Raw genomic sequence first — 13,075 nt, forward strand, 5'->3', positions numbered from 1 at the left:
TGAAATTTGCTAGATGTTTTCCGGAGAAATTGCCAACAGATTGTTCTGGGACCTGACCACATTTCAAACAGTAGGTTGCCGTGCAAAAAGTATGATTCCTTCCCGATTTCTAGGACTGTAATGAGATAAAGGTTGAGATAACTACGGCAAATTCTGCGGATGGAGGATGACAGATTGCCGAAGATTGTCCTTTTCAGCCAACCGTCTAGGGCTAAACGGAAAGCAGGTCGTCCGCGGCTAGAATGGGAGGATGTCATAAAAAAATATTTAAAGGAAATGTGAATTGCCTAGGAGGGTGTAAAGAGGGAGGCGTTTAGCCAGTAACCAGTAGAATTGAATAGATATTTATATCTTTAGATGTATTCATTTAAAAAAAAAACGATTCAATAACACGCACAACCAGAGATCCCACAAAGACTATCCCACAAACCCTATTGGATGATACCTAAAGTAAAAGTATCTTGAGTGAACAAAGAAAACTCTAAGAAACAAGGATATTTTCCTTCCAAGAACCAACTTCGATACAGTAATAATTTGGTTATATAGCTAATACGTTGTCCATAGCAAGAAAACTAAATAATCCATAAAAACACCTTATAAATAAAAAATACTAGATAAAAAACTTTTTAAGGCCCTTAACACACACATTATAACTTACATATCTTGGCCAAGAATCCATTAAGTAACGCTAAGGATTGTTTAATGTCGTCTTTTTTAATCTTCCACCTTTTTTTTAATTGAAAGATGTTTCGAATTAATTTACTCAGTTTTTTCTTCTTTTTGATCGTTGAGAAGAGCACTTGGCGATATTTGGCAATATAGTCAAAATATTTATGTATACAAGCTCATTCGTCACTTTCTTACGAGATAAATTTCTCATTTCTCGGAATGTCACTTGATCACCCGTGAAAAAAGCCATTGTGACCTTTCTTGTACCTTCAGGTTAGGTTGATCATCGACAGAAAATAGATATACATATCTATTAAAAAATGAACTAATCTCCTTTTTATATAATCCTAACAAGGAGGGAATTAATGCCAGGTTTTTTTTTCTGCCCCAATTGGACAATCTGTCTTGGCTTTTTTCTACAATTAGCCATGACTTGATGCCCACAGCTATTCCATTTTAATTCAAATTCAAATTAATTCAAATCCCCAAAGATTTTGAGTCCCTTCTTATAGTCTCATGCCAGCCTAATGTGGGAAAACAGCCCTGTTCTTACCCTTTTGAGGGCTACGAACTCATATTATAATTAATGCTTTGACCATCCCTAAAAAATCCCCAAAGATTTTGGTTCCCTTCTTATAGTCTCATGCCAGCCTAATGTGGGAAAACAGCCCTGTTCTTACCCCTTCGAGGGCTATAGATCACACACATTCTAGTAAGGATCTGGCAAAACTAAGTTCATAATGTCTTATTCTTGAAACTAACAGTGTGAAGTTTTTTTTAAGAGTCTGCAAATTTTCATTTCAAGCATTACAACAATGGCAGGCTATTGCTAGCTACAAAAATCACTCAGATATCAGACCTACTGCCATTATTACCACCCAAAATAACACAAATAGAGAAGCTACAAGGAACAGGTGTTTGGCTCTAACAATGGCTAACAATGAATTAAATGTATTAAATGAAAAGTCTTCAATTTTGAAGAAAAAAACGAAAGTTTTTTGTATTTTTTGTGTTTTTATAAATAAATTCTCTCTCTATCTAAAACTGAACGTAAAGAGCAAAATCAAAACTAAAATAAACATAAATTATTCCGTATATGAAAGGGAATACCCCTTCCTCAGACCTCGCCCTTTAAGCTAAAGACAAAGTCCTTAAAAAAAAAAAAAACTTTCCACTCAAAAGCCCTTATGCTTCAGCAGACACAAGAAAGATTCCAGAAAGTTTCTAGTTTGGATAATTTTTCTTGTAGGGGGAGGGTGTTAGAAGGTTCAAGAACTGTTTAAAAACCTTACTGTCCCTGTTCAGTTCGAAATTTACAGCCGAAAGTCCTAGAAGAGGAACCTAATGTAAAAACTGTTTGAGGCATGGTGCCCAAAGGGCCACAAAAAAAAACATACTGTTATCCCAGTTTTCCAACCCAAATTATATTTTATTCATGAAGGTTCCTTGGCCTCCTTATCAGGTCAAAACTTAAATCTTTGTGCTTAAGGGAAACGAGGACCATAACACAAGAAAAAAAAACGAAAGAAAAACAGACCATTCTCCTCAAAATAGAAACATTCTCCTGAAAAAACATTCTCCTGAAAACTGACCATTTTTTCAAACAACTTGAAACTTACACTTGTACGTTCCTAGGCCAAGTAGACCCAAATGTTAAAATGACGCTTCAAAAAGCAAAAAGTACATTGGCCCCTTTTTAGGTCTCCACTTTCAATCAAACCAATATTTTTACGATTTTGTCCGCGATTTTTTCTCCTGATTTAAGGATTTTCAAATATCAGTGCATAGTCAGTAAAAAAAAATACTGTTATCCCAGTTTTCCAACCCAAATTATATTTTGCTCATGAAGATTCCTTGGTCCAGGAACTTACGAGTGCAAGTCCAAAGTAATTTGGAGAAAAGAGTATTTTGCCCCTTTTCAGTGAAAACATTTGTTTTTCTATTTTTGTCAATATTTTTCTCTTACTTCATTCTCTTCTTGTACTTTGGAGTCCACTTGATCCAAGGGTTTGAGGATAACAGTTTTGAGAAAATCAGAAAGATAGTTTCTAGCTGTTTTGGGTGCTATGCCGCCAAATTATTTTACATTAGTTTCATCTCTGCCCAGGAGCATCCAACTGCACTGATCAGGAACAACAAGTTTTTTAGTCCATTTTATGATTCCTAGCACCCTTGTTCCTTAAAACAAAATGTCTGGCATCTTGGCCCAGGCAACAAATCTTTTAAAGTTACAAGCTAATCAGACAAACAAATTTCATTGTGCGCATTAAGGTCCTCTTAGTCCAGGGGACCACACTCTTAATTTTCTAATTGTACAGAAAGTTATTTTGGCCCTTTGCTATTAGAGAACAAAATATTAATTTTTTTCCAAATGTCGTTCTGTTTTCGAATAGTTTCTGACAAGGGTATATGTTTTGGGTCGATAAAAGAACTTTAATGATTTTTTCTTGGGAGCTCTGTACCCCCAAAACTTTTATTTTGTATAATTGCCTATTGTTACGAGGACTTTCAGCAACAAGTTTCAAAATCATTAGGTAGATTTCCTGGCCGTCTAACATCATTCCCACTCTCCCGATGGACCAGAGAACTATCTTTAAAGTAGGATATCTTCAAAGTAACTTGGATGTTCGAGCCAATCGAACATCTAATATCAAATATGCCACCTTTTTCCATTGTAAAGTCTACTTGTAATTAATTGGCAGTTCGCAATACTTACAGCCCTTCTCTGTGGGGTCAAATCATCCCAGGAAATACATTATTGGACCTTTTATCTATTTTGAACAAAATAGATATTTCAAAATTTTACTGGATGTCTTGAGGGTAACAGAAGGGAAGGGTTGGGTAGCAACAAAGGGCACGCGAGAGGTTGGATACACTTCAATCACATCCAACTCTTAAAAAGGGTACTAAAAATTTCTTGAAACTTCAAATTGAATATGCCTCCTCCGAAGTTACTAAAACCATACCTTCCATATCAAATGGCCAGGAAAAGAATTGATGGCACATGGATGTTTACTATTAGCAATGCTAGAGTGTTGCCTCTAATGAAATTACATTAAAATGTTGGAAACAGATGTGTCTTAAGGGAAATAAATTATGAAAAAATTAAATTTACATTATATTAGAATCTAAATTCGAAAAAAAAGACAATGCATCTTGCTCACTGTTTTATTTGCTTATTAATTTGGAATGATTTACAAGAGTAAGAAGGGAGGGCGGGGGAGTGTAAGAGGGAGAGATAGCTCTATATTTCCAGCAAGGTGCCTTGCCTAAACAATTATGAAAACCTACATCAGTGAAATAGACACGAAAATAAAGTCTTTTGGCAAATTCAAAAATAAGCCTTGGAAAAAAAAAATATTTCACTTGAGAAGACATAGTAATATCATGTGAAAGCCACTAGATTAACAAGTTCTTCATACAAAAAAAAAATTCATTCCAGTAAGATTTCAGTAAAAGCAGAATAAACTATAGTGCAAAGATTTTTTGTTCTTTTTTTTAATTTATCCAATAGATGAAACCTTAACATTCTTTCGACTAAAATTATAAGATTCTGAAAAGAAACAACAATGGAAAACTTTAAGAAATAATTTAATAAGGTTAAAGAAAAAAGCTTTGCAAGACCAAAGTAAGAAAGGTTATCTAGAAAAAAAAAGAGAAAAACCCTCTGGACTGAATAATGGCCAGAATTTTTGGATTCAGGGATGACTCAGATCTAAAGGATTCTTTAGATCTCCAAAAGATCTTTTGGTTTTTCATTAATTTAAATATTGGTTTACTAGTTTTAAAAAGAAAGCTGAAGGTCAATGTGTTGACACTACCATATGTTGCGTATGCTCACAGGGGCATTCCTCACTCGAAGAAGTACGAGATTTTGACAAGTTTTCAAGAAAAACTAAACATTTTCTTGCCCTTATAAAATTCAACAAGCATCATGGAAAGTATAAAACCAACTTTTTAAAATGTCTTTTAATAAAACATTTTCACACCCTATTGAAAGAACGTCTAATATCATTTTATAAGCGACAATTATCGACACAAGGATTTTGCTCTTAAGAAACAAAATCCACTTCAAAAATTCACTTGGGTGGGAGCAATAAACAAAAAATAGAACACTTAAAAGCAAATTACAAAAAAAACCCAACCCCCCATTGCACTTCCTGGCTGAAGGGCCAAGAAACGGATATCAGCACCGCCGGTACAGACTGTAAAGTCTAATGCCGTATCCTTTACCTTTTTACTTTTAAATTACAAAAAAATAAATTTACTTTCAGTATATCTTCTATTTGTTGTCTGTAACTGCCGTAGGCATTCGATGACATCTTCTTTATGCTGTAGATTCAAGACCGAACATTTGCTAATTATTTCGTCCGACAATGCATCCACATCTGTTGAATAATTAATACCCGCAACATGAATAGTCTTTTGATGCACCTGTGATAGACCAATAATAAATTTTGTATTTGAGCAAAAATATATAGACATAAAAAACACGACGCGTTAAGTAAATATTATAGGCAGCGCAATAGTGTTGCCTAAGTAAAGAGCAGAGTGGGCTTTATGTATTTTTTTTTCTTTTCTCCAAGGCACTTTGGATGAAAGGAGTCATCCATAATAATACGGATAGGTTGCTCAGTCAATTGAAAATTCTGGTTCCCTTTTTAAGAGTCAAAAGTTATTACAGGGCAGCGAGCCCCCCCCCCCAAACGTCCCTTTTTCCCGAAAACACATTTGATAAAAATTTTGAGATGACCATAGTGTTCAGGACAGTTGAAAGATTTGATAACTATGCCCTTTGTGGTAAGTTGTGGGGATCGGGAGCTTATGGAGATGACAACACACTCCCCACACAACCCTTGGGGAAAGGCCTGTAAGCTATGCAATTCACCTATTGTTTACATACAGCATTTGTTATCGGGAAAGGGAGCATATTTGAACATTTCACTAAGAACATCCAGGTGAAGTTTTCGGGGAATGTTGAGCGGATTGCTCAGCTATATCAGAATACACTTTGTGCATGCAGGTTGTCAAAAGGGTCCTTCGTATCAAGAATGTATCAGGAATGGGTTAGGGTATTAAGTTAGAGCTTTTAGGGAATGATACGGAGCATGATCAATTGGCCAAAAGGAATATGTGCAGGCTACTACTAATACTATTACTACTACTTCTACTGCAACTGCTACTAAGGCTAACGATGTTAAAGCGTAAATTTCAGTAAATTTTGAAGGGAGGCTGAACTAAATCAAATGCACTATATTTACCTAAGATTGTCAAAAGGGTGCATCTACAACACTTTAGAAAAGGTTTAGGGAATCGAGTTGAAACTTTCAGGGTATGTGGTGGAGTATAGTTGATTAATATTCGTCGGTGCGTTTCAGCTAACAAATGTGTTGGGGCACGTGCCCCTTTATTATCAGATTAAATGAAAAAAAAATAAGTTTTTTAACTGCAAGTAAGGAGGGACATTAAAACTTAAAACGAACAGAAATTATTCCGTTTATGAAAGGGGTTGCCCCCTCCTCAGTGCCTTGCTCTTTACGCTAAGGTTTGAATCTTTCTCACAACCCTACTTAAATTGAAAAACTTTATCGTAAAGAGCGACTTGATGAAACTTCTATATTTACAATCAGCGTAAAAATGCGATTCTTTTGATGTAACGATTGGTATCAAAATTCCATTTTTTAGAGTTTCGGTTATTATTGAGCCGGATCGCTCCTTACTACAGTTTGTTACCATGAATTGTTTGATAAATATCCCTTTTCTCTAATGCATGTATTTACTTACAACATAACTATATTTATAACTTACAATCTCGTAGAGGCTAGCCTGTTTTCAATGCAATAATTTCACAAGGAGGAAGATATTGGCTTGTATTCAAGCTCTATTTTTATCGTTTCACGGGCTAACTAAATGTCATTGAAATATAAATTATGCATAAAGCATGTTCAATTTTAGGTCCCCATTGATTTTATTGACCCACGGCATCAGGTGATGATGAAAGAGGTGACCTTACCTCTTTTCTTTGTATATGGTTTTTAAGTTAGTTTTCGTTTAGAATTTAGCTAGTTGATATTGGAGTTGACAATGGTAATAAAAATGAGTTATTTTCTACGACTGTAACATATTAATTTCCCCGAGCCCTGGTAGGGTTAGGAAAAGAGCATTGAGTTATCGTCATCTAGTATCCACCGAAAGACCCGTCCCCCTCCAAGGATATACTTATTAGTGGTGACAAAGGTCGTGGCACCTTTTGCCAAATTGTGTGGCACTCCCCACAGTAAGTCCAAATACCCACACTGGTTATAATTTCAGTGTTGAATGAACTCGTAGAGCCCATGGGACCGCTCAATCACGATACCATAGCCCAGTACCATCAGTGGCGGCACCGGTGCGGCTGAGCCGCGTACACTGGCACCGTGAGGTTACAAACAGAATAGAAATTACAATGAATAGCCAAGTTAAGCTTAAACCGGGCAGAAGCTACCACAAAGAAGATTAAGAATAACGTAGCATTTTTCTTCTAAAGATCAGAACATATTCCGCGGTTTGCTGATAACAAAATTCATTCTTAACATTTTCTCTTTTTTACCTTTAATAAATCTAAAATTATTAGATTCCAGAAATGAATATCAGAGTATGTAATAAACTGTCAATCCATAATCATTTCTTTTTGTTTTCAGTAATCTTGTTTATGGTGGTGATTTTTTTTTCTTTTTTATTGATGTTATGAGAAATAAGAGAAATAGTTTGAAAGAAAGATTTTCACTTATATGTTTTGACCAGAAATGTGAGTACATCATAGGGAATGCTAGGGAGCGAATTGGGCACTATGTATTATTTTCTTCTTTACAAACCAGTTCGGATGGAAGGAGTTGTCATAAAAGCTTTGGGGGGGCTCATTCGAATGGAAATTGAAAATTCTAGTGCCCTTTTTAAGATTCAAAAGTGACTGGATGGCAACTAGCCCTACTCCAATGCCCCATTTTAGTAACGTACCGCAAAGACATCCGACCGAATTTTGAGATAGCTATTTTGATCAGCATAGTTGAAAGGTCCAACAACTATGCTTCTACAGATGAATTGAGCACCCTCATTCCTTGGGGCAAGGAATGTAAGTTATGCAATTTTTCCATTTCTTACTTAAAGAATTTTTTTACCGGGAAGGGGGCATGTTTGATCATGGGTCTCTAAAAGGATGAAACTTCCAGAAAATATCAAAGGGAGTGCCTAACTAGATCAAAACACATTACGTACATACCACGACTACTAATATTAATACTACCACTACTAACGTTAAGGGAATTAAATTGAAAAATTCAGAGAATATTGAGGGGAAGTTGAACTAAATAAAAACACTATATGCATTCAAGGTTGTGAAACTGGTTTAGGAGCAATATCTCAGGAACATATAAGGGAATTACGTTGAAACTTTTAAGGCATGTCTAGAAGGATGTACGATTAACATTAGTCTACGTCCAGGGTTGTAACAACATAACGGGCAGAATAACTTCAATCCTATAGAGCCCCAAACATTATGAAGATTTGCAATCAATTTATTTGAATAATAAACTACGTACCTATCCTTCCGAACAGCGGCGAAGCAAGGGTTTTGAGTTTGGGAGGGGAAAGGGAATAAAGAATGTGCCGACAAAATCGTCCAGTATGCTGACAAATGCTGATACATAGGCTAAATTAAGACGCCAAAGACACCCGAAGTTCCAAGGGGGAAATTTGGGGGGAGGGGGCTCCCCACATTAGCTCCTCTTAGATTTAATGTAGCTCTCTGCTTTTCAATGAAAAATTTCTTTTGCAAATTTTTTCATTAATTACAAACTAAACCATATCAGGACCACATCCTCCCATATCAAGTCCCTTCATAAGGAGCTGTTCATGTCTGGTCCTTATTTTCTCATGGAATTCGACTAGAAGGGATTCCTACTCTAACAGCTTCTGTCAAAATATTATCCAACTAAACCAAACCAAAAGGCACGGTAAGGCGGTACTTAGGCCATAAACAAACTTGGAATATAAAGTGACTTGACCAAAAAAGACCTTGACTTAATTGGACGAAAAATGCCTTGACTTAGTTGGGCATGACAAAATAAAGCTTGATCAAAACGTAAGTAGCTATATAGAATAGTGAATTAGAGTGGAATTAACAATAGAAACTTATAAAAGTAAAAAAATAAATATGAAATAAAAGTAGGAATTTATTAAGTTATTAAATATTTTCGTCCACAAGTTGCTCAACCTTTATAGCGAAGAATATTTTAGTTTGCTCGACACACTAGGCTGGGTTTACGTTATAAAGCAAAAATCTTTCCTATATATTAAACAAAGATTTAAAACAGAGATTTTTTCCTAAATTTAAATCATTAAACGATGGAATTCCTAAACCTCCCAATCCGCCTTCTATGATCTGAGCTTTATTATTAATCAAATCTAAAACAGAATTCTTCAACAGTGGCCTAGCCTAAACTTTGATTTCGAAAGGGTTTAAACTTATTCAAAACTCTTATAAAGTCCATTATTCAGTAGTCACATCAATAGAGACTCGCTAGTAACTGATACCTCAGTCGGGCTTAGAACAGGCAAATAGATCAAGGTATAGCGTGCGGGGAGACTGGGAGTGTGTAAATACTAGACTCTAGTTATTTTTCCAAATGGAGTGCAGGGTACATTGGGCCAGTCTTGAATCAGAATATCCGCCTCACTGTTTACAGTTACAACCGTCAGTTTTAACTGATTTAGAAAAATACAACGATTCAAAATACTCACTTTTTCGTTATCTCCTTTCGGACTAGCCACTTCAATGAAATACACAATAACTGATTCGTCATCATTGTTGGCGCAGATTTTCTGCACTTCAAACTTCCTATAAAGGAAAAGGAAGTTACAACAACCAACACGACTTTGCATGAGCATTAATTCCAAATATCTTAGAAGACACGCAAACTTCTTAACTTTTTATTTTCCCAAAGTCGACGTGAATAAATAAAATCGATTCCAGTATCATGATAGCACGCTATAAAGACTAGTATACTAAGTCTAAGGATCAGTATTAATATAAAGAAGAAAAATAAGGAAAGCTACCCAACAAAAGAATGAGTAAGTGGTAAAATAGAACATAAAGATCACCACGATAAGGGTCTTTTCGTCAATTATTTTTCTTTTTTCTAGTTTACCCACAGATTTCCAATGGAGAAATGCTTTCAAGCTCAGTTCATTTCGTCATTAATTTCCATAAACCTTTTTTTTTACTTGTTGTTTCTAACAACATGACTTAACCAAGAAACACTTAAACTTAAAACAGCAGAGGGTATCATGTAGAGGTCAAGGAATGCCACCCTTCTCCCTTCTTTGATCTAAAGTTAAACTTTTTTAATCGGTACTTCAAGAATGAGAACTACAATACAGTATCAACGGGGTAAGAGGGTTTGCAGTAAGTTTACCATATAAATCATCTTCCAATATGTACCCTCTTGCCCCCTGGGCCACCCAATCGCATCAAATTAAAATTTTGAGATAGTCATTTTACTAGAGATTTTTACTCTTTGTTTTGAAAAAAATAGAGTTAAAACAAAATTATGGAATTGACTTATTCTTCAAAGACATACTTCAGCAGAAAGTGACGACACGTGGCACACAGTTAAAAATGGAATTATGGAAAAATTCTGAACGATGCTGGTAAAAATGAGCCCGTAACCCCCTGAACCCCCTTTACCGTCAAACTCTGCTTAGAAAAATAGGAATATATCTCACTGAAATTAGAATCGAACAAGAGATCTAAGAAAACGTAAAACGAAATTATTCCAAGCCACAGTGACTTTGGGAAAGAATGAGCTAATATCTGATTCCTGTAGACCCAACCATGAAATTCATTTTCGACACTTAAGCCCCACCCTAAGGGCATTTCAGTGATGATTTTGATTCTTGAAGTACTGTTGGCAACAACTTGTTGCACGAAAATTAAACTTAAATGTGAACAGCTAGGATTGAGGAAGTGGTAACGCCAAAGATATAAGAGTGCTCAGGATAATCCTATTCGTGGTAACGAAATGCAAGTCAAGACTGCTCCTTTTTAGCAAAAATACTAAAAAAAAACGAAATTTTGTTGCATTATATGGAGCAAAACATTCATTTCATTTAAAGCTACAAAATAATTGATCTTTGATTTGCCTGTAAAACCTTCTTAGCATTACAAAATTCGCATAAGCCCCGAAAACTATAGCTTCTATCACTATATTAGCTCTATGACTGTCTACCTTGGTTCTACTGCCCTAGGAATGATGCATGGACGGATAATAGATAGACATATCTATTAACAAATCAACTAACCTCCTTTTTATACAATCCTAATAATGGGGGAATTATTGCCAAGTTTGCTTATCACTTAATTGGACTATCTGTCTTGGCTTTTTCTACAATTAGCCATGACTTGATGCCCAAAACTATTCTCATTTTAATTCCCAAAGAGGGTGTGACAATGGTGAAAATTATGCCGTAAGTAAACGTGGCCGAAAACATCAATATAGTGGTTACAAAGTCCTATATTCAAAAATACGAAAAGTAAGTACTTTTCCCAAGTGGTATGAGCTGCTATACTAGGAGTAACGGCAGCAGTTTCATCGGTAGGATTATCATTGCGTGATATGAGGTACATAGACGTTTTGTATGCAGCTGCAATTACCTTGATTCCTGACAATGTTTCTGATTCTCATTGGTACTTATGATTCATTTATTCATGCAACTATGTTACTCAAAGCTAAAAAGGGGGAGTCAATCCTGAACTCATTTTCCCATTAAGGATTATGTATCCCAGTTCCAATATTCGTATCAAGATGTTTAATACCAGCTACAGTCTTCCTGTCAATTATAACCAGCATGTTTATAGTCATAAGGAAGCTAGCAAGAAGCCTGTCACTTTTCCTATCCTGTCTGACAATTATGTTTAAGACGCTTAGCAAATAATGCCTTTCATCTTGAACCTTTCACAGGATCAACATATCACTTGTCTCATATGCTGACGATTTCCTCAACTTAAGCCGGACTACTCAAGCATATTTCAGAAACGTTTTCTCTCTTATGTGATGAATATTGTAATCCCGGTTTAGAATGCAATTGAGAAAATCGGAAATTATTCTTTCTAATTGTCACAACGATCACTACTTACAAGGTATACCCTCGGTACTTCCTTTATTAAGGCCGCTCACCGTATCTCATAACTAGTTCCCCCTATTGGCACCTCTATTCACCACAGTCACAGTTTTGATCGCTCATATTTCTTGCCAAATATCTGACTCCTATGCTTCAATTGTGACCAAGAAACTTCGTTTCAACCGATTTCCCTCGCTAGTCTATAGCGCTGTCTCGGTGCCTCACATTCTGTATGATATGCCTTTCTCCACAATTTTTAGTGAAACTGATAAAGCAAAATCCGTCCCATCTTCTTTCGTTTCTCCCAATAAAAATACTATCATGGACACGCAACTCAAGATTGATTAGCAAATATAAACCAGTTCGTGGAAAAGAACAGTAAATAAGGAGCAAGGCGGCTTAATAGTAACCGAAACTCTAAAAAAGGAATTTTGATATCATTAGATATATCAAAAGAATCGGCTTATTATGTTGGTTCCAAATATAAGATTCATTAAGTTTCAAATCAAAGGCTACGAGCCTGAAAAAATTTGCTTGATTTTCGAAAAGGGGGAGAAACACCGCCTAAAAGTCAAGAAACTTAATGAAACCACAGCATCAGATTTAGTATATCAGAGAACTCTACCGCCGAAGTTTCAAGCTCCCATCGGCGAAAATGTGGAATTTTGTATTTTTTTCCAGAAGATCACGGATACATTTTTTTCTCTTTTTTTGGGAGTGATATATCGAACCAATTGTCCTAAAATATCGGGAAAGTAAGTAAGTAAGATGGCACTAGACCCTTAAGGTCCAAGCCGGCGGTGCTGATCTCCATTTCATGGCCCTTCAGCCAGAAAGTACAATGGGGGGCTGGGGGCCGACCATCCCATCATTGAATATCAGGAATAGGCTTATTCAAACGGATATTAAAAGTTCTAAGTGACCAAAAAGAGTGACCCCCCCCCCTCCTTTCCACGCCTCTTTTTTTCCAGTCGTCCTGTCAAAATTTTGAGAAAGTTGTTTTGTTCAGCATAGTTGAAAGGTTAATAACTATGCCTTTGGATATAACATGAACCCCAACAGCATCTGGGGAAAGGTTTAAATTGTGAAATTCACCCATTTTTTACGTATAGCATTTCTCATTGGGAAGTATGTATACATTTTTCGGTTTTGGGGGATTCCTGCGGGAATTACGCACGGAGAGAATTTTCTAAGGGAAGGGAAGTTTCTAAAGGATGGACTTTTCAGGGGATATTTTACACTGAAATTT

At 35.9% G+C, this 13,075-nt stretch overlaps 2 protein-coding genes across 5 annotated transcripts in view; both read right to left on the reverse strand.

The window, feature by feature from the left end:
- LOC136037695 (uncharacterized) overlaps nucleotides 1–13,075 on the reverse strand; it is a gene marked incomplete in the record, with an annotated part of 547,833 nt that overhangs the window by 228,190 nt on the left and 306,568 nt on the right.
- The window catches only part of LOC136037687 (kinesin-associated protein 3-like), a 107,928-nt gene that overhangs the window by 75,115 nt on the left and 19,738 nt on the right, over nucleotides 1–13,075 (reverse strand). For all 4 annotated transcript variants that reach the window (XM_065720440.1, XM_065720439.1, XM_065720441.1 and 1 more), the window contains exons 2-3: nucleotides 9,448–9,544; nucleotides 4,938–5,103 (exon numbers count right to left, since the gene is read on the reverse strand). In XM_065720440.1, the coding sequence (XP_065576512.1) occupies nucleotides 4,938–5,103; nucleotides 9,448–9,544 (263 nt within the window). The remainder of the gene's footprint in view (nucleotides 1–4,937; nucleotides 5,104–9,447; nucleotides 9,545–13,075) is intronic.

The sequence above is a fragment of the Artemia franciscana genome, chromosome 17 (genome assembly GCF_032884065.1).
Source record: "Artemia franciscana chromosome 17, ASM3288406v1, whole genome shotgun sequence".
NCBI lineage: Eukaryota > Metazoa > Arthropoda > Branchiopoda > Anostraca > Artemiidae > Artemia > Artemia franciscana.